The sequence below is a fragment of the Ischnura elegans genome, chromosome 10 (assembly GCF_921293095.1).
Source record: "Ischnura elegans chromosome 10, ioIscEleg1.1, whole genome shotgun sequence".
Classification (NCBI taxonomy): domain Eukaryota; kingdom Metazoa; phylum Arthropoda; class Insecta; order Odonata; family Coenagrionidae; genus Ischnura; species Ischnura elegans.
This window is the reverse complement of record NC_060255.1, coordinates 68,813,664-68,834,957: the sequence shown is the minus strand read 5'-3', so window position 1 is coordinate 68,834,957 and position 21,294 is coordinate 68,813,664. Positions and strand designations below refer to the sequence as shown.

At 35.2% G+C, this 21,294-nt stretch overlaps 1 protein-coding gene across 21 annotated transcripts in view; it reads left to right on the top strand.

Annotated features, from left to right (window-relative positions):
- LOC124166959 (tropomyosin Per a 7.0102) overlaps nt 1–18,071 on the top strand; it is a 71,136-nt gene extending 53,065 nt beyond the window's left edge. For 3 of the 21 annotated variants that reach the window (XM_046544690.1, XM_046544679.1, XM_046544700.1), the window contains 5 exons: nt 177–247; nt 4,047–4,122; nt 8,191–8,253; nt 12,409–12,478; nt 16,520–18,071. In XM_046544690.1, coding sequence (XP_046400646.1) covers nt 177–247; nt 4,047–4,122; nt 8,191–8,253; nt 12,409–12,478; nt 16,520–16,602 — 363 coding nt within the window. In that variant the 3' untranslated portion in view covers nt 16,603–18,071. Of the gene's footprint in view, nt 1–176; nt 248–3,504; nt 3,576–4,046; nt 4,123–8,190; nt 8,254–8,369; nt 8,433–9,717; nt 9,781–12,408; nt 12,479–13,614; nt 13,745–15,889; nt 16,435–16,519 lie in introns of those variants that run through there. The other 18 variants (XM_046544694.1, XM_046544689.1, XM_046544682.1 and 15 more) reach the window with 14 other exon arrangements.
- Nucleotides 18,072–21,294: the final 3,223 nt, after the last annotated feature.

Here is a 21,294-nt window from a genome sequence, read left to right as displayed (position 1 = left end):
TTACTACTGTCAAAGTTATAAATGTTGTAAATGTGAATATTATTGTTATTTTATTCACAAAATAAAAGTGAACTTGAGATGGAATTTTTGCAAAAAGTTCTATGTTATTGCCCCACTGATGCGGGGTGAAGGTTTATTTCCCCCCTACACCTTCAATAACTTGAATGGCCTTTCAGGTTGCCCGTAAATTGGCCATGGTGGAAGCTGACTTGGAGAGAGCAGAAGAGCGTGCAGAGAGTGGTGAATCGTAAGACCCTCTCTCAGATTTAGGCATGGCGTTCACAAAAGAGTGCTTGTCTCATATCTATGTTGGTTTACAAGTATATACTCACATGCACTTGATGACACCTTGAAGTTTATTATTTGTTTATTTCAACTCAAAAAGTTATTTGAAGTACAATTGGAGTAAAACAGGAGGTTGATCATGCTAAATATTGTTTTCCTCAAGTACAAATGCTATGAGGTTTCTCAAGATCTTGATGTATAGAGGGGGAGTTAGTTCACCTTACTTAACTAATGGGACAAATGTTTCTCATAAATTGAATTCGCTAATTGAAGGAGCTTGTGTATAGATGGAATACCTCACATTTACTCTGTGCGAGGCTGAGGAATGGAGGCAGTGGCAGACACATATGGGGGGTGCAGTGGGTGTGCACTCCGCCTTGCGGGGCCACCTGCATTGCCTAACATTGCAGAACCACAATTTGAACTTAATCATAAGATAGTATTATCTTGTATACGTGTAAAATCAGCTTAAATGAAACTTTCTCAAACTTTGCATGCGATTTGTTTCTCATTCTGACAAAAGTAATGGTAGCTCAAGAAATATATTGCACCCCCCTCCCCCTTAACGTTTTTCAGTATGCACTGCAGGTGGGGGATGTTGAAGCCATATTTTTCTAGCTAGTGGCCTTTTTGTGCCTATCCAAAACTAGTCATTCCTCTTAGAGCAAGTGCCTTTGAGCTTGATAATTAGTGGAAAACATGGAAAATGGTTACAGCATTTGATATGACATGGATTATAGTGCTACATTTTCTAGAGACTTAAATGATTTTATACTGACTGGATGATCACTGGAGACACACTTCCGTTGTCTAGATGGGATCAGCATGATTACTTGTTGTGTATTGAGAGGTTAATTGTATTAAGAACAACAGAAAAAAAATTAACAGAGTTAATGGACAAACGAATAGTTACACCCAGCTGTCAGTAATTACCAGAAGAAGAAACACTGTTTGGAATATCAAAAATCCACTTCCAGAATCTTATATGGATTGATTCACAACCTAGTTGAGATTATTAGCCTTGTAGATTCCTCCGAAAGGGGAGAAGAGAGTTCGGCTGATCTTACAATTGGCTTTGGGGGAACTCATGTTCATTGTTTCACATTGAGAGATAAGTAGTTATGTATTAGTTGATTATTATGTTGAGAAAAATTCAAAGGTGGGGCTAAAATTGTCTTGTTGGGGTTTGTTTGGTAATTTTGAAAATTCCACTAGGTGCTAAATGTGTTTTTGAGATTCCTCATAGAAAGGAAATAATCTGGTGGGTAGGGTGGGCGATTCAACTATTCAGACCATGTTAGTGAATTGGGCATCATATCAGACAGAGTGTAGGTAAACCTCAGCAAAGTGACTGCTATAGCTTTGGTCTCTAGAATGTATTTTCAGATTTTCATTTAATCATTTCAGTATGTGGAATTCAGATTTTTGATCTGACGAGAAAATATTTCAGATTAAATCAAATTTGCGAGCAGTTTAAAAAATTTTACTTCAATTTGAGAGTAGGAATAATTCAAATCTACAGTGGTCAGATCCTCTTATCTCTGCCAACATTATTGTGGATAATTTTTTCTGTAGCTTGGGCTTCTGAATTCTTAGTTCCATGTTTAATCTGCTGAAGGTTTGGGCACATTGCCAATTGTTCTCTTCTGTACTCTTGGCTTTGGGAAAAAATCATCTTGCCAGCTTTTGGCAGTGAACTGTGGTTATAATTGTCCATTTTAAGGGATTATGAAATTTTGGAAAGTAGGGAAATATCAGAAATCCTTTGGTACTTGTACCGTAAATAGTTGTTTAGACTTAATGAGAAAATCTTTAATGGTTACAATATTAGTATGATCATGTCCTCAATGAAAGAAAAAATTGCTAGACTGTGCTTCAAAATTTTGAGTTGGAATTATGTGTGAGAATTTCCACTGCAATCATTATTAACATCAGCAACTCTTGTAGTGACATTGGTTCTTGTCAGCTATTTCTTTCAAGATTGACTCATATCCTAGATGTGAATATTTTCTGGAGGGTTCTACATTTTTTTGTAGAATTATTGATGATGTTTAAGTCAGCAGCCAGCTTGTGCTTGCTTTATTGCTGCTATTGGCTTTTCACAAAGCCATCATTGGGATGTATTTGTTATTGTTTTCCTTGAGGTATCTTGCTAATTTCTGATACTTGAAAATTTGTTTAAATTGGATTGGGTGGGTTTTTCATGAGATCTGGGTCTGGAAATTTAATCGCTTGACCTGTCATGGGTGATTTTCTTGAAGCTGAGGGAATATTTGGCAGTGTAATTTAAAAATGAACGTGTTACATGGGTTTTCCAATTGAAATATTTTTATCAGGGTATTTAGTATTTAATTCTACTAAAAATTATTTTGGCTTCTTAATAAGAATTATTATCTATTTCATCTGGGTGTTGCTCTGTATTTATGAGGGTTGGGGAGAGCTCATAAGAGTGAGTAGCTGAGCATTTATAGAAATTTCAGGAGTATTACAAATGTAATCAGGTTTTACTCTAGTTCACCCTCATACTGGAGAGTTACCTTGAGGTTTAGCATCCTGAATTACCTCACATAGTTGCTACTCCATCTCTCATCAGCACTTAGCGGTGTTCGTCCTCAATGAAAATGGAATGTTCGTCATTCAATTTTTTCTCAAATTTGATTTCAATTAAAAGTAACCTTTTCAGAAGAATTCAGACTGGAAATTAAATTGTAGTTTGTTTCTGGTATTACTTGGTGATTCTCAATGTTAAAAAATTCAAGGGTGGGCCGACATTAATGGCTGTTTTTGATTCGGTGGCAAACTCAATTCCTTTTGTGGTATGAGGAAAGCAAAGTTATATTTGAACTTAGTGAAGCTAGGGACTTAGTATAGTGCTGGCTTATAAAATTTGCTCAACACTCTTGAATTGGACAATTTTTTATGAAAGAATTCAAGAGTTGCTGTAATGGTAAAGATTGCAGGTTATCCATCTTTTATTTTTTGTCCCTTATGTTTCACAGTTTTTCGTGGATGTACCTAATAGTTCCAGTAGTATTTCTGTTACAGCTTGCATGTTCATGCCATTTTTGTTGTTTTCCCTGAGAATTTAATTTATTTTTATTTTAGAGTGTTGCTGCCTTTTTATTTATTTTTGTGTTTTTGTTTTAAATCTTAAGACACATTTTTGCATGACACCAAACAAACCTCTAATTTGCACGTGTATTTTGCATGGCTGCAAAGGTTGCTCGTAAACTGGTGATGATGGAACAGGACCTTGAACGTGCTGAGGAAAGGGCTGACAATGGAGAGTCGTAAGTATGCAGCCATTTTGCAGTATAGCTAATCTCCTGCGTACTGGTAGCGAGGAGACATTATTTAATGTTTCTTAATATTCACTAGTGTCTAGTCTCACATAGAGTGGTTGAGTTAGTTACTATTGCATGACTATGTTGTTTCTGAAATGTTAACAAATTTAGTTCTGATTACTTGGTTCAGTCTTTTGTTTTGATGCCTTTTTAATTGCGTGAATTTGATGGAGAATATTGCATTTTCACTCTTGAAAGCTCTAGATTGGGCTCAATGTATCATGTAAAACATGAAATAAATTTCACGTAAAATTTTGTTTTTGTTAAAGCATTAACTATAACTTTTTTACCTATCATGATTTAGTCACATAAGTTAAAGTAAAGAATAGATGGCCTCCCTTCTGTGGGCAGGCATTATAAATAATTTATTTTACTCATACTGCATCTTCCTTACACAATATAATTTCTCTTTTGCAGCAAAATTGTGGAACTTGAGGAAGAGCTCCGTGTTGTTGGTAATAACCTGAAGTCCCTGGAAGTGTCAGAAGAGAAGGTACGAATGAGACTCTCAATATTTTCAATGTATTTTGAATGCTCTGTTATCTTTTAATTATATTTCTCCTCCAAGAGATAAAAATACTCAAATCAAGGCCTTAAGTCTCAAGATATGACTTGATTGCCCAGTTATTGCTTCATTCAAATTTGGAAGTAATTTTCTTTTAAATTTTTTGATACTGTAACTTCATGAGTGAAGATGATTGCTTTAAATTTTTATGTAATGTTTTCATTTTTATACAAATTTTTGTCTTAGTTAATATTCATTTTGATCTTTCCAAACATGATGAAATGATGATATACTTCATTACAAGTTCTGATTTTCTATGGGAATTGTAGAACATACTGATTTAGTCATTAAGAAATCATACATATGGTAGGTGTGGATGAGTAAGATAGCTTATTTGACTGATTTCACGGATGAAACTTTTTATTAAATCTACTTTCATTGTTAATATTTGTGGAATTTGATACCATGAAGCCCCGATTAATGTATTCCATAATATGCAATGATTTGTGCTGGCAAATTTGCTTGTGCTAAGTGATATGGTGCATACAGGTGTTGAAGTCATTCTAGCCTTATAGAATTTTGGTTTACAAAATTAATCTGTTTTGAAGGACTGATCGTGTAGCATATTCCATCGAATGTTGAAATTTGCATATCTTCCAGATGTAGAATCTGAAAATGAAAAACCTGCTATGTTAATTAATGCGTTTTGTTTATAAATAAGGAGAAGAATTATATATAAGTGATGCCCTGTAGTGTGTGTGGAAACAAAAGCGGCAAAATTTGACATTTTTACGGCACACACAAAATCAGCTCAGATCATTATATGCTTAATCCATCGTAAGTTGATATATCATATGATTATAGTTACATCGATGCTTTTTTCACCATTTAACAATATCATGTGAGGGCATTCTATATCAGCTTGTGAACTGGAAAGAATACCATATATTTCTGTCCTTGAAACAGTTCTTGCTTGCTCATCTGGTTCTTTTAAAGTTATTAAATTAGCAGTAAATTTCATATTTCATCCTGTATGCATACTATTATTTTCATTGGCGAGGTTTAATGTTGTGATGTAAGCATAATGTTTGCTTAAGCCATTCATTTAAGTCGGATGTTAAAGAGGATAAATGTGCAACAATCATTATGTTCTGCAATTTCCAAAATGTTTCAGTGTCTTGTTTTATATTTGTGAATTGTTTATGACTTGTGCAATTTCATTGTAACCTTGTTTTTGCTGTTTTAATATAGTTCTCTTCTAGCCTGTTAATATTAGAAATCTTTTTCCTGTCTTATAGTGTGGCATGTTTTTTTATCTGAGCAGTTGCTATAATTATTTTCTTATTTCTTGTAGCTCCGAAACTTAATTCTCATTTTTTAAACACCTTAATTCCTTCAAAACTTATGTTTTTGAGCTTACCACAATGGCTGTTGTGTTGCTTTACATTTAGTTATCTTCTAGTGTGATCCTCATTGAATGTTGTATGTAGTTCAGTTTGCAAGTTGATGTGCACTGGACGATTAATTCTCTTTGTAATTTTGTTTCACATTTATTGTTTCTCCCTCTTGCTTAGTTTGATGGAGCATGCAGTTTTTCTAGTTTGATTTTGTTGATTGAAATGCTTCCCAGCCAGAATAATGGTATTTTTTGTCGATGATGGTCCTAGATAACCAGAAAAATTATTCAATTTCAATGTCATTGAATAAGATTTTCATTAAATTGTGATTCATTTTAAAGGTCATTAAGACTGAATTCATTATTTTTAACCTTGTGTATCTTGTGATGGGCTGTTTCATATGACATGGTTGCTATTTTTTGGCTGGAAAGCTGTTATGAATCCTTCCCTCTTACAGTCAAAAGCTGTTATTTTCAACCAATATAATTTTATATTAAACTGAATGAAACAGTCTATGACATAACCTAGTGGTAAGGTTGAGAATAATTGCTTTATTTCACCTATTTGTCAGTCGTTTTCTTCAGTTACCTTATGTAATTATTATTATTTTTGGGGCCAAGGTTAATGGGGTCATTATGCGCAAAATAGAAACTTAATTTCTGTTGTTTAAGTGGAGGTCATTCTCAGCATGGTTCTCCTGGAAGGATTTGGTCTTTTCCGTTGCATGCTGTCTGGCCATGCTTTAGAGCTACTATTTGATATATCGATCCTTAATTTGGTATGCAGAGTCCACTCTTTAGAAGTTATATACTTGAGGCCTGAAACATTCAGAACTGTGAAATAGGCATAGTGGGTTTTCAAATTTTGAAGGCAATTCAATAATATAAGGTTAGTTTAGGAAAGATTTTACTGCATATTACTATCTTGCTGGAGTAATGTAGTAGGACCTGAATTGGAAAAAGTATTTCACTTGTTTTTTCTATTACGTTTTTAAACTATGAATTGTAGAAATTGCAGGTCAATTTCCATTTTTGTTAACTCTGATTACTACTTTAATATAAATCTAAGCTTCTAATTTTTTATTTTCTTACTGAAGCCTTTGAATTTTGAAAATTGCTCTTGAAGAAATAGGAACTCTTAGATTCCTATTGGTTTCAAATGATTCTGTCATAGTGGTGAAGTACAGTGGCTCTCTTAATTTTTTTTTTTATTTTTGCTGATGGCCACAAAGTCTGCCATGAAAAAAAATAAATATGAATTTGTTTTTAAAATATGCTAAAAATTGCTATTTCTCCAATGTAAGGGTAGATGTTAATAGTTCATTTTGCTAATAGTACCAATGGCTAGAAACAATTAAGCAGCTTCAAATTTGTTCTTCTCCAATTTGTACCTGCCGTTGTAGAAGCATGAAAGGTCTACTTCCGAGAACTCTGATTAATGGTGGCAAACCTGCTACATCGTTAGAACTTTATTTTCTCTCGATAAAGATGGCTATTGTAACTATGAACTCTTGAATTGCTCTTAATACACATCATATGCAGCGTTGTGTGAAGCATTGGATAGCAGAAAGACATTAATGTCTACTATTATTAATTCATGGGGGAATAACATTGAGATAAGGCTCGCAAATCATACTTATTTCCTCTCAGCAGACGAAAATAAGAATGAAAAAGGAATGCAGCTGACTACCTATTTCAAAGGGGTTACAATTAACTGACAATACTCCGTCTGAATATTGTAGCCATTATCTTACCCTTATGTATTCTTTGTTTGGCTGTCATAATTCTTTGAAATCATTCTTAAAGGCTACATTATCATGTTGTAGACCTGAAATTTTTTTTGGCTGATTTTGCATCAGGGCATCAAAAACAGTGTTAATGCATACTGATCGTATTCAGAGTCATCAGACCAAAAGTATTGAGGGTCACTAGACTTTTTCACTATTATCACTTCACTATCACCAGTTGCTTCAGTGTGATACAGGTTTGGGTAGCAGTAAAGCTTTAGCTTTAAACTTTTGTGATATTTGTAAAGTAGATTAGATTATCACATTCTTTCACTTATAATCAGCCTTGTATTGCATTATTTAGTCATGATTTCCAATTTAAGTAGGGTATAGATCATGTCATCTTTATTTGTATTTGCATGCAAAAATATACTGTTGCAATTATTTTTTTTAATTTATGGCATTTCCTTTTCATTATTTTGAAAATTGTCATAATTAATTTCAGTTACTTCTTAAAGCGGATGAAGTTCAGATGTCACTAAACCTTATAAATGTTAAATTTTTTAGTGGAATGTTCTTAGTAGGAATGCATCATTACATTATGCTTTTTTTTTAATTTTTCGTAACTGCTTTAGTTTGATTTATGTTGATAGATATGTGAAGTTTGTAATTCCTCATTATGCATGGAGAGTTTTAGTCATTCATGTCCTTTATTGTTTTTGCACAGCCCCTTGTGTCATCCCTGATGCCCTAACAACTGCATTGACTTTTTCCCCAATTAACAGAAGCTTTTGTAGTTATAGATCCTGAGGAGTAGCTCCTGGTTTTTGGGAGTCACTTTGCACAACCTTAGTCCAGTGTGTTGGCTTTGGACTGGAGCACAAAGAGTCGCCCAACAAGAAATAATAACTTATATTTTTCTCAATCTCTCAGGCCAACCAGCGTGAGGAGGAGTACAAGACACAGATCAAGAATATCACCACGAGGCTAAAGGAGGTATCGTCGCCTCAGTGCATGCACCTCTTTATATATAGTGTGTGTGAGCGTGTGTGTGATTTTTTTGTTTTTTTCTTTCCCTCGTTCCACCTATCCCTGTCCTACCGGTTATGTAGGCGACACTGAGGGAGGAGACATTCGACGAGCAGATCAAATCTCTGAACTCTCGGCTGAAAGAGGTAATTTGGGTCATACATGAGGGCGTCTAGGGGCAGGAGGCAAACATATTTCGAGCTTACACTTTCATCTGGTTGCTCAAATGCTTGGACAAGTGCTCTTTGTAAACAGTTCACATTACCGAAAAAAGGTTTTTAAAACATTCATTTCCTTGTCTTGTGTGAGAAAATCAGGACTATACGTCCACTTCATCATGGTACATTCACACTTCTAAATTTATATATGAAACGCTTTCATCAATGTGTGACTTGTTGCTCTGTTGGGGCTGATATGTGATGTACAAAGTAGTTGTATCTTATCTCAGGTTTTATCATGGCCGTTGTTCATACCATAGAGCTATTGGATTGTCTCTTCACGTTTTGACATGTTTACTTGAATCCCTGAGACAGTGCTTCTTCTCTGAACTTTACTGAATCATTAAATGGGAGGGTTTGGGCTAGTTCCCTTGTGTTTTAGCTGCAGAGTAAGGTATCTTCAGGGGGTTATTACAGCCGAGATTTTACTTCAGTGGCTGATAATTACTCAGAAATTTCTAGTTTCCAGACTTCAAGATTCTAAAAATCTTTCTTACTTCAAAATATATTTTTTTTAATTTTCTAGAACAAAACAGTGGTTCATACTTAGTGTGGGACTAAATAATGAGGTGCTCTGTAGCCATCGGTCATCATTAGTGTGTAAAGTTAGAATGGCAACAGATTTATGCTGTAAATTTCAACGGGGGATGTTTATTTGTTTTATGTCAACATTTAGGGTAAGAATTTCAATGAAGTGCGATATTCAGTCTGCTTATTTATTGGACGTGGTGTTTCTAAGTTGGGTTAGGATAAGGTGCACTGTCTCAAAATAAACAATTGTTTTTCATTCGGTCTACTGCATTGAAGCATAGCGTGTTACACTTGTCTCGGTTGGTGAGCAAAAGTACTGTTAGCGAAGGGACTCCTCCAGCTTAGCATTTTTTTTCCTGTTTCTTTTTAAGTTACTGCTTGAGCTGACCAGGGAATATGGCTAGTTGGTATGAATGATCTTCTTTTACCTGTCTCTGTACCCCTGCTTCCAATTATCTGCTATTCAGTTTCTAAGGTCTGACCCTCATGCGCCACTGTACATGTGACGAGTTGTGCGAGTGAATTAGTCGGTCTGAGCGGAACGGGGGAGATATGGAACACCTGATACCTACATGTGCCGTCACTGCGATGTCTTGTATGAGTTAATTTCCCATCCCGATACCTCTTCACCACCCCTGCTGCATGCATTAATGTGTGTTGTTTGTTGTTTCATGACAAACAGGCCACTGCCACAAATGAGCACTGTGAGGACCAAATTACTAAGCTTATTGATAAACTCTCTAATGTAAGTAAAGGTACTTCAAATGTGTGTTTTGCATGGTCATAATATTTGAAAGGCAGTGGTTGTTTGAAGACTTGGTGAAATGTCTTTTCACGGGACAATTCAGTTGCTAGTTCCTCAGACAGGCTTGAAGGTTGGGTACTCCTCAGTCTACACAGCTGTAATTTATGTAGTTTCAAAAGACGTGTGGTGGCCTATGAGGAAAAATTTGTCACGTTAAATTTTAACTGCCTATTAATCAAATAAGAATTCATTGGGATTGTGGGCAGTAATTGCTTCGGGACATAGTGAAATGTCTTTTCACGGGAAACTTCAGTTACTAGTTTTTCAGTCAGGCTTGAAGATTGGGTGCTCTTCATTCTACATGGCTGTCATTTATTTATTTTCCAAAGACATATGGTGGCCATTTAGGAAAATTTTTCCATGTTACATAATACCTGCATGCTAATAAAAAAAGAATTCACTTGGTCCTCCTCGATGAGTGCATAAGATATACCTGCCTCATATGACATCTCGTATTTGTTTGTTTTATCCCTCTCTTTCAATTTTAGAACATTTAATCAGTATGAAAAGAACATTCTCAGTTTTTCTCCTTGTTTAGTATGATTGATAGAAATTCAGAAGTTTTACAGATAAATTTTCTCATTGAAAACACACATTTAAAATAATACATCTCATGGTGTGACTGTGAAGTTTGGTAAAAGTTCAACAAATGAGTTATTCATGAATTCTTCCTCACAAAGTATGGTTTTGTGCTCCTGTTATTAAGTTTGTGCCTTTTAATGTTTGTAAGTGTGTGAAGCTCATTCATAATGGGAGTGCCAGAAACTGCTTTGCATTTTGTACACTTTGCTTTGTAAGTGCTTAATGGCTATTTTTTCTGGTGCTATTAAGGCAATGTAAAAGAATATGGTATCTTATCTCGTGGGGATTAAAGTTGGTGATATAACTAAGCATTGAGAAATTTTCCTATAAATTAATTCATAAGGACTTGATTTATTGCCGGAATTTATTTAATTATATTGCAAGCTATTTGTAGTCAAGTGTTTTCAAGGGGAGGGATTTTTGGTTGCTTTGCCAAGACATTACTCGGCTTCTTTAGTGGAAAATATTCTGTGCTCAACCCATCTATTAATTTCTTGCTGTGGTTTATTTGTTTCTTTGTAGGCTTTCGACTTAATTTTTAAAACTTTCATTCAAAAATAAATTGTATCCTCAATACCCATGTTGCTGTTACTAAACTGTAATATTGAATCTTTAGTTAAATTTTTAATTGGATTTTGTGGAAATCCTGGAACTTGGGGAGAAAGGTGAAGAAAATACAATTTATTTCTGAAAAATTATCTGTAAAATTTGCTTAATTAGTGGGGTTTTCAAAAATTTATGCATCCAAGAAACGGAGTTAACAGATTTTTAATCATTTAATCTTGCTGAGGATACCATATACTGCATTTATACACTTTCTTTGCTGAAAGTCCCTTCTAATATATGAAGATTCAGTTTTGGAAAACTATGTCCTTTGTATTTGAATTAAGTTGCATCCATTACTTTGTCCCTGGAAATGCTGAGAAAAAGGGAGCACTACATTCAGGTCGATATAGTAGTTATTTCTCGTATTCAGGCTTTATTTTGCCTTGTATCAAGCTTATCATGTCCCAATGAATAAAATTCTGCTGCGAGTGAATGTCTCCACTTCATTCCTGCTGTTCTCAACTTGTCAAATGTAAATTTCAAAGTACTGTATTCCAAACAATGTTTACTTGTTGAACAGCAGTGGAAATTGTTTGGGTCCAGATAATCGTGAGAATATGGTTGTCTAAATTTTAGACTCTAAAGCATCCCAATTGGAAGTAGCCAGGTCTTGTGGATATGCAGCAGTGTCGTCCTGGTGTCAATGGTACTTTCGTTCACTGGAGGCACAATTTTATTCATTAGGCATTGAAAAGCTTTGTCATTGGTTTGATAAGTGCCGTATATGTGTGGTAACCATTTATAAATTTAGTTTGAGGTTAGCTTTGAAATATTTACGTAACTAAAGTCTGTCAATAATTTGTCAGTCTGCTGTATTCATAATTTTCCTAAAAACCATCCAAGAAATTAATTTAATATTTCATGCTTGGTTTTTGCTGCAACAAACGGTGAATGTGACCTTAGCTCTTTAAACTTTTGGGCATTGTCTAGAAAAAATTTTCAATGCAGGTGAAAGTATTATTAGAGCAACAGATCATGTTATTGAATTTTAATTTGGATTTTAAAAATCTTTCTCTCAAGACAGAATGTTATTGGTGTCATTGGATTATACATATTTTTAAACCTTCATTTTACATTAATAGTATTCCAGTTAAAAGCATCAAAATTTCTTGCCATGTTATAGTTAATGTTAAATTTTGATAGTGGCTATCCTTGCCATTTAATGAGCCAATCCATGTTTAGAGTTAAATTAATATATGAGATAAGTGGTAATTTTTGAATGATATCGAAAAAGTTGTTTAAGGCTCAATGCCTCAATTTTGGCATCTGTAATGTTAAATAGAATACCTTAAAAGAGCTAAAGTCACCCGAAGTCTGAAATAATACTTGTGTAAGGGATGTGAAAGTCTTGTATTCTAATCATGCGCCCTGGCATTTCAGGCTGAAGCCCGTGCTGAATTTGCTGAAAGATCAGTCCAGAAACTCCAGAAGGAAGTTGACAGGCTTGAAGGTATGGCAGTCGTAAAGTCTCTCTTTAAATTCATTTCTAAATTAGTAGGGAAATGCCAACATCGATTGGCATTCCCTCTTTATTTAAAGTACATTATGTAGCACTTTGTAGTACTTGAATGGCATAAAATTTCAAAGTTTTTTGCCATATTTTTAATAAGTGGTTGTATCCAGTATGTGTAAGCTCTTTATTTTCATAAGCAGCTGGAGGTTAATTCATTCGTTCGTACAGTTTTGTAAGTAAATTGAGTTTTCATCAATTGGTTTATGTCAACATGAGCCAATGTATCAAAGTGTGAGTAATTTTAACCGCTAGTTTCACCTATGCTAATATTGGTTTTATAATTTGATTTTTTGTTGAATCATGCATGCATCGTATTTTTTGTAGAACCTTTAAAATATTTTATTTTTATGCCGATTGTTTTTGATTCTTTTCATTTTGTTCCCACTAAAATTGTGTAACCTTACAATTATCATGATTTTTTGATAAATTTCAAGTTTTAATACTAGTGATGTACTTTTTGAATGTTGATATAGGTGTGTAACTGATCTCTGTGATTTAACTGTTTAATTATTTTGAGTTAACTGTGTATTCACTCTTGCATGCTGGATATTTTTTTTTAAGCCTGAAGCAAGTGTCAAATATTTTAAAAGCTTTTTTTTTCACATATTCGCTCTGTAGTTTAATTTCAAATGTGAATTATAGATGGTGATTTAGATGCACATACGTTGCAAAGGTCAATCTTGGGTTCGTTAGTTTCTTTGCCCTTTACCAGCTTCATTTCTTGGCAAGCATTTCGAATGCACCTACCTCTTGGTGATTTTCTCACCTCACTTTGGGACTTGAATTAAAACAGTGGCATTGCAGCGCTAGAAGTAGCAATACATTTTTGGCTATCTCCTACCTAACCAAAATTTTTTGAATCCACGAATTATTAGTCTGTGTGTGTGTGTGTGTTAGAATTCATAGAATTTTGTGTTAATCTCGTTTTTTTTTTTTTTTTCTCGATCCATTTGCCAGTTGTAAGTTCAAGTCCCTTTCAGATTTCTTTGGTTCAGAATCTTGCTTGAGGCTTTTATCCCTCATCTCTTGTAAGAAATGTCTTTTCACAGCATCCATAAACCTCCATTTTACAGATGATCTTCTCGCAGAGAAAGAAAAGAATAAATTGCTGCAGGAGGAGATGGAAGCCACCTTGCATGACATTCAAAATATGTAATCCGCCTGTGCATGTTGAAAGGAGTGGGTGGCGTGTGAGATCCCCAGGTTTGATGCATTTAACTCCCCAGGGCCCCCTTCAGGCCTCACTTCTGTACCACCTCCTTCCTCCTCCAGGCCCCCTCAGACCCCTGAATAGGTGGCTGTTGCAAACAAGAAGGTCTCTGGAATAATAAAGCCCCCGCCCCCCTCCTGCTACAATACATTTGCATCCATTAAATTGGCCTCGAAGTTCCTCATCTGGGTAACGTCTTCGGGCCTATTTTTTTTTGTGCCCCACTTTCTACTTCACTTTTGTGTCATTGTTGTGAAGCATTGCACAAGTTTTAAATGATTTCTGTTCTGTGGCCTTGAACAAGGGATACTAAATGATTATAAATATATATATTGTAGCAGAGTGCTAATAGGTTGTTGAATTTCTGACAACTCAAATGAATGATGCTTTTTTTGTTATGATTGTTCTCCATAGCCAAGAGATGTGTGTTGAGTAATGATTTAAAAAGCATGGTGTGAGGAGGATGGAAAAGTTTCAATTTTGTTACCCCACAGCCGTTGAAGGCAATGAAATTTGATCATTTGGCTGAATTCATTTGAAAATGTTTTGGGTGGGATGTTAATCATCAATTTTGTCAATAAGATTCTGATCAATCTTAAAAAAAATTCCATCGTCCATCCTCTGTTTGTATTAGATTAGTTGCTTAGGTTTTATTATGTTTGTTTGATGATTTAATGTTCCCTCTCATGATTCTAATTTCACAAAAAATTGTTTATGTATTTTTTTTTATTTTACTGCATAAAATTATGCATGCAGCCTCACCTGGGATTGTCAAAAATTTTGTGAGTGCAATCATGATTTCAAAGAAATAAAATCAAATATTTATATTAGTGTTTTAAGAACGGAACTTATTGTTCCGTGGGCATCATTCCATTCTTGTACGTTTCAATTCATCAATTTTTCAAGTATTTATAATTTGGGTTTATTAATTCAATTGCTATGAAAATAGGAAATTGGTACATAGACATATTTTTGACAAACCTAATGCTATTGTTGATTGTAGTGTCACTAAACTGCTGTCAACCTTTGTATGATCATTTTATATTGGCTCATATGTTAAAGTATGTCACTGTGAAATAAAAAAATGTATGGTAAGGTGCTTTTATCTGTAAAGCCACAGTAAGTTATTTCTTCAGTTAAAATGAAATGCCTAGTGAAATGCTGTTGAAAGTAATAACTCTTTGCTTGTGTATTCATTAATGTGCATTAAAAATTTTATATATGTTTTCATAGTAAATGCAAATTATTTTCTTTTACAAATGTATGAGTTTACTATTTTTTTATAGTGGTATTTCACTTTGTCAGGCTGTGATTGGTTAAAAATTATTTCTCTATGGAATATTTTTAAATTGCTGAATGCATACCTTGGTATTGCCCCCTCTTGTCTCAAAAATGTTTGGATTTTGGATTAGTTTCCTCCGCCTGTTTAGAGGAAATTTTGTAGTCTGTGAAATTATTGCCATTTTAAGTGGAAATGTGAATAACAGTTAAAGTGAAGCAAGAATAAAAATTTGATGCATTACAAATTTGAGACAGGAGGGGTAGAATAGAAAACAGAAGCATTCTTTCATGGCTTTATTAGTTGTTATTTTTCACTGTAGTCAAGAGCAAACGTTAATTTTTACTACATCAGAAAATGTGCATGAATTTTGTGAAAGCTTATCAAGTTAGAGCTCTTAACCCGTTATCTGCTGCCATTGTATAAAAAAGGAAGAGTTTCATTAAATTTATTTTTAACCAAGAGTTATACTAATCAATCTAAAATGCTTATAACATATCTGATTTGCAAAAGAAAGTTAATCAAGCTTCTAGCCTTACTGAATATATGCAGTTAAGGGGTTAATGAAGTACATACCATTCTTGGATTTTAATTGATGTTTTTAGTTTTGCCATAGAGCATGCCATTACAAGTTTTGGAATTATATTTGCATGTCTCAAAGCTTAGTCAGTCTCTGCCCATTTTGTAAATATGTAAATCAAGTAAAAACTTGGGGTCACTTCCTCCATCTTGTCAATTGGGTCCAAAGAAACTTGAGTGGCCCTTTGTGAAGGTGGTTTCCAATCCTGTGTGCGGCCTCTAACACTTTTCTCTCTTCTCTCTTTCTCTCTGTCGTGTCCACGTGCTTTATTCCTTCCAGATGAGCTGATCGCTGAGAGAGAAAGATACAGGGTTATTGGTGACGACGTGGACCTTGCCTTGACAGAATTGTGGGGCTTCTAAAACAAAACAAAAAGAGCCGTCTGTGCCATCACTACTGCACTTACACACTACCCACTACTATGAACGTTGATGCTGCCAACGCCATTATCTTCTGCCTCTTGCTGCTTTACTCTCTGCCTAACCTGCACTGCTGAAAGCTAAGACAAGCTGCAGAAAAAAAATTGCCAATGCGGCTGTCCAAATAAAATTCCCGTCTTCCTTTAACCTCTTTGCTATTGTTTTGTTTTTTTTAAATATTTTTTTTTGCAATGTACATACTTAAATGAGAAAAAAATGAATGCCATGTGGCTTACTTGAGTTTTTTTTTTGTTTTCTGCCTTGTGAGCCAAATTTCTCATTTCCTTTGAAAACTTTTCTGCTTTGCTTTTCCCTCATAATATCCAAAACAATCGTGAATCATGCACCACTGATGTGTGGCTTTCACCGTATGAAGCCCACTAAAGCTTTTGACTAAAGATTTAACAATTACTAGAAAAATTTCCTCCCGTGACTAGATGTTTTTTTTCGCAAGGTACAAGATTCTTACTATTGTTTATTGTCTTTGCAGATGAATTGGTTCATGAGAAGGAGAAATACAAGTACATCTGTGATGACTTGGACCATACGTTCTCCGAGCTCACTGGCTATTGAAGTTGCCGCGGCATCAAATAAATTCGTCCCATATTGTCTGGGACTCTCTTTGTACACAGACACCTTTTTCGCTTTCTTTTGTCCATTTTTTTTAGAGCACTCACTTCTTGCATTATATTTTGTAGCTTTTTTTTTTGTTCATTTTTCTTTCTTTTACATCATCTCCTTCCAAAAAAAACTATCCGGTAAACTCACCTGCCATCATAAACTCCTTTCATTATACATTTCAAAAAAGTAAATAATATTCCTATTGGGGAAATGAATAGTATGGGAAGTACAATAGTGATGTCACTACAACATTTACACCTAGGGTTATAATGTACACCTCATAAAAAAAAACTATATATTCCTTCGGCTCACTTTTGGGAACAGTCTCGTGTGTTTGTGGCTAATTCCATTGACGGTTTAACTTGCTTGTTCTCCTCCCCTTTTGCAGACGATTTAATTCACGAGAAGGAGAGATTCAAGGCTATGGCTGATGAGATGGATCAAACTTTTGCCGATCTTGCGGGGATTTGAAAACACACATCTCCTCCCGTACCCCCTGCACACTCAGTTTTGGGGGAAATTGCGTAGGCATAGTGAGTCCTCGTGTCTTTCTGATGTCTCTGACGAAGATGCACCCCCGTATTGTAAAAGATGTGTGATTTATTCTCACTCTTTGTAGATGCGAAGTGCATGTGTTTTTAATGGTTCTTTTCATGAGTCGGTGGATCATTTGTCTTGGTGCTCTTTGAAACAAATGGATTAGCAAGTTCAAGCAATTGCATCATTTTTTAATTATATAAGTTTTAAATGCTGGAATAGCACTTATGTCTGGTTGTGCACTGCCAAACTCAGAGCAATGTGAGTAGAAGGAATGTCTCTACACTTGATGAGCAAATCACACATCTACATGAATGGTATTTGATGCTGAAAGATGTAAAGTATTTAAAGGTGGAGTCTTACAATATGTAAAGTGGTTGGTTCTCATACTTTTGGATTTGGTGTCAAATACATTTTTTACAATGTTGTTTCTAAGCATTTCATTAGCAGTGCTATCATACATAAATCACTGAATTCATGATATTAATGTTTTCTCGTGGAGAACATGCTGTAAAGAGTTATTTTGGAAGAAAGGTAAATCCATTAATACATTGGTCTTATGATTGGTGAACAATTTAACCTGGTTATGATTGAATTTGGCTATGTACTTCGGTGCAGGGCTTATGTGCACAGGTTTAGGCTTCTGTAACAACTTCGCTTGCTATGTGGCCAGGCAATGTCAATTCATTTCTTTTAAAGAATATTGCTTGGAATGTGATGGAGTTCTATTCCATGAAATGTGTTGTAAAAAATATTTATATGTTAGTCAAAGTGCTCCCGGTATGCAATGACCTTGTCAAGAAGTAGTAACAAAGTTGTACACAGATATACCAGACTTGTGTTAACATCTTATAAGAAAAATATATAATTTTTTTTGATTATGACCTTGTTTGTTTGATTTTGTTTAAGTCCCATCATTTAAGCTTAACTTTTGTTTCATCCATCAAATGCGTTTTAATTTAACTTTAAGTGCTTTCATTTATTAATTTTTATTTGATTATTTTTTTTAATTTTTACTGTTAATTCATCATTGAAGTGGCCTATAACTAATCGCTATAAAGTGAATGTGTAATAATAAATGCTGCAAAGGAATGGACAGGTTTGTGATTTTAGAAGAGGGTATGACTTGAATGGTATGTTAAAGGCAGCTCTCTGGAAATTGTACCTGCCGTCTTCATAGTGAAAATTTTAAGAATTTATTGTTAGCAGTTTTTTATTAGGTCAGTGATTAAGGGTTTTATCATGAACTACAAAGTAATTTAAATGGTGGGTGCAAGTGAACACTTATAATCTTTGGCTTGGGCACCTTGTGAATATCCATGCCGCTTTTGGTGCATAAGCAATATTTGTCGCAGCTGGATGCCAGTGTTTTTGACCAAAGGCAGTGGGCGATATAGTCAGTTACACGAGCATGGTGCAAGATAGTACATATTTCAATTTCCAACATTTTCTCATGTGTAATGCTTTTGTAATGTAAATTCAATTGCTCTAGTATTCCCAGGCGTGGAATAAAGAAGCTCATATATTGTATTTAAATGCTTTGCTAAATGATTTTATAAAAAATAAATATTTGCAATGTTGAACATTGTCATTAGATGGATCCCTTCATTAAAGAACAATAATGTGGCTGTGACCTTGCGTACATGACTTTTAGAAGTTTGCAAGTGTGATACCATGTATCTTAAATTGGAGGGGATGCATTATTGACAATTTTTCTTCAATTTTTGACTTCAGCATCCTGTTCACGAGTTCATTATTTACATGCTACTGAAATTTCTAACAGGTATCATTCTTATGTAATTTGATTGCATTTTGGGAGAGACTGATAAATTTTACTTGTCTGTAAGATAATTCATGAGAAGCGCTTTTAGAATGAGTAGTAAGACTTCTTAGTGCTACTTATTAGAGGTATCTTGTGGTAGACATGCACTATTGGGGAAAAATAACGAGACAAAGTTAATGCTGCCTTTTGTTGGTCTACAAGAACATTGGTCTCCTCTCTGATGGCTTGTTCTTCTTTGGTGTAATTCACCACAAGGGCTATTCAAGTATATCATGTCCTCCTCTTTCAACTGCACAAGTAAAGAAGTTATAATTGTAGGAAGAGATGTAACTAGGAGGGGGCAGAGGGATTAGGCCCGTTTCACATGGACGCAGACGCTTTGTGCTGGACGTGGATGAAATCCTTCCGCATCTGGCACAATGTCAGCTGTGTGTAACTTGCAAAGGTAGAAGAATGTTGTACTGCCAAGTGCAATAGGGTAGTTTCCTTCACCAAAGAAAACGAAAGGCATAGATTGCGATTCGTTACCCACCATTAGTGTATTCATAATATACAAATTATTTGGTTTTAGAAATACCTGTTTAGACGAATGGCAAGGGTCAATTTTATCCTCATTTGAAAAAGGTCAGATTGGCACCCATGCGATGCCACTCCACGTGACGTCACAGGGACCTAGTTTCTATACGAGTAGATAGGAGTTTTACATTGTCTGAGGTCACCAATGCATGCATGAGGCACAGAGCTCAGGGAAAAATGTCTTAATAATCACCTATTAAAAGTGGTAAAGGTCGGATAGTTTTCCTCGTTTGATAAGGTATTAATAATCCTTACTTAAGCCAAGCGCTACCAGCTAGCATGGTACTTGGCTACCTGCTAGCATCCTGTGTCGTATCAGCGCTCAAGCCTCTCCCCAAGGTCACCTCAGTTGCGGCAGCGGGAACCTGAACGATGTCACACGGGAGTTTTCCCGGAATTCATACTTACGCGTTGCGTTTTCGCACATTTGAAAATTTTCACTTTTCATTTAATCGCGAAAAATAGAAATCGTCATTTAAAAATCTAAAAGTGTGAAATACATACTCCAGGAGTAATAATCTTTTGATTTAGGCAATAAAAAAGTAATAGGAAACCACCCTATTCAAGCTATTGCTGTATACCAGGCTAGAAAAAAACGGAAGAAAAGTGCCCGTCAAAGGAGGCTTTGGGTGCACCCTATTGTGGCACGAAGAACATTAAAAGCAGCTTTAGTGACCATAGTTACAGAACTATGCGCTGATGAATATAATTTTTTCAATTATTTTCCCAGTGTCAATTAGACTATCCATAGTGAAAAGATGCACTCGCACTTAAATCTCCAAGCTCGCTCTAGTACTATTGAGAAATATACTTGGTCTGCATCAGCTGTCTGCGTTCATGTGTAAGCACAAACGTGTGGCCTGTGCGCGTGCAAATGATCTGCGTGGCCAAGTGAATGGCTCCTCTGCATGCAGACGGTCCGCGCTCATGTGTAAGCTTCCATTAACGTCAATTGAACCTTGTCCGGGTACATAGTGCGGACTGTCCGCACCCATGTGAAACGGGCCTTAGGATATGTAATGTCACCCTGAACCTTAAAAAATGATTCATATCATAGCAATCCTACCAGTTTGAATTGCAGTAATTGTATGTTTTGGTTTTTTATGACCTCTTTAATTTATTCAAGTTATTAGTTGAACTTTCATAATTAACAAGTTCTAACAGGTTTCCTCGGTAAATACAACTAGATATGTATTCCTTTGCTGGGTTATTATAACCTGGTGTGGTGTGTTATTCGATCTGATCCATCCCACTTGAATCCAAGTTTAGTTATGCTACTGCTATCAGTTAGCCAGTCTGTGTGCAAGAATTGAGGTGCTACATATTCTGAAAAAGGGGGTTGGAGTAGTGGGAATATGCGCAGAATTTTCAGCTAGAGTATTTGATGATATTTTAGAGAATTGTGTAAGGATAAATTCAATTTTGAATGACATGTGGGGCAGACAGGCTGCAAAAATGTAGTCTTCTACTTGTAGAGTGGAAAGAGGATAATGTGATGTGTTCAAATTTCCCTCATGGATATGGCATAAGTGTAATATGCCATCAGAAAGGAAAGCAGTTCTCTTGGTGACCATCATGGGTGGCACAAACTTTGCCAAGATACTTTTTTCTCCATAGGACACATTTCAAGCATTACTTAAAGAGTTATCATTATCAAAAAGCCGAGATTAGCCAAATTTTTTGTTTATATTACACACTTTCAGACTTAACTTTATGGAACCACATATTGTTATATAAGAATAAAATCA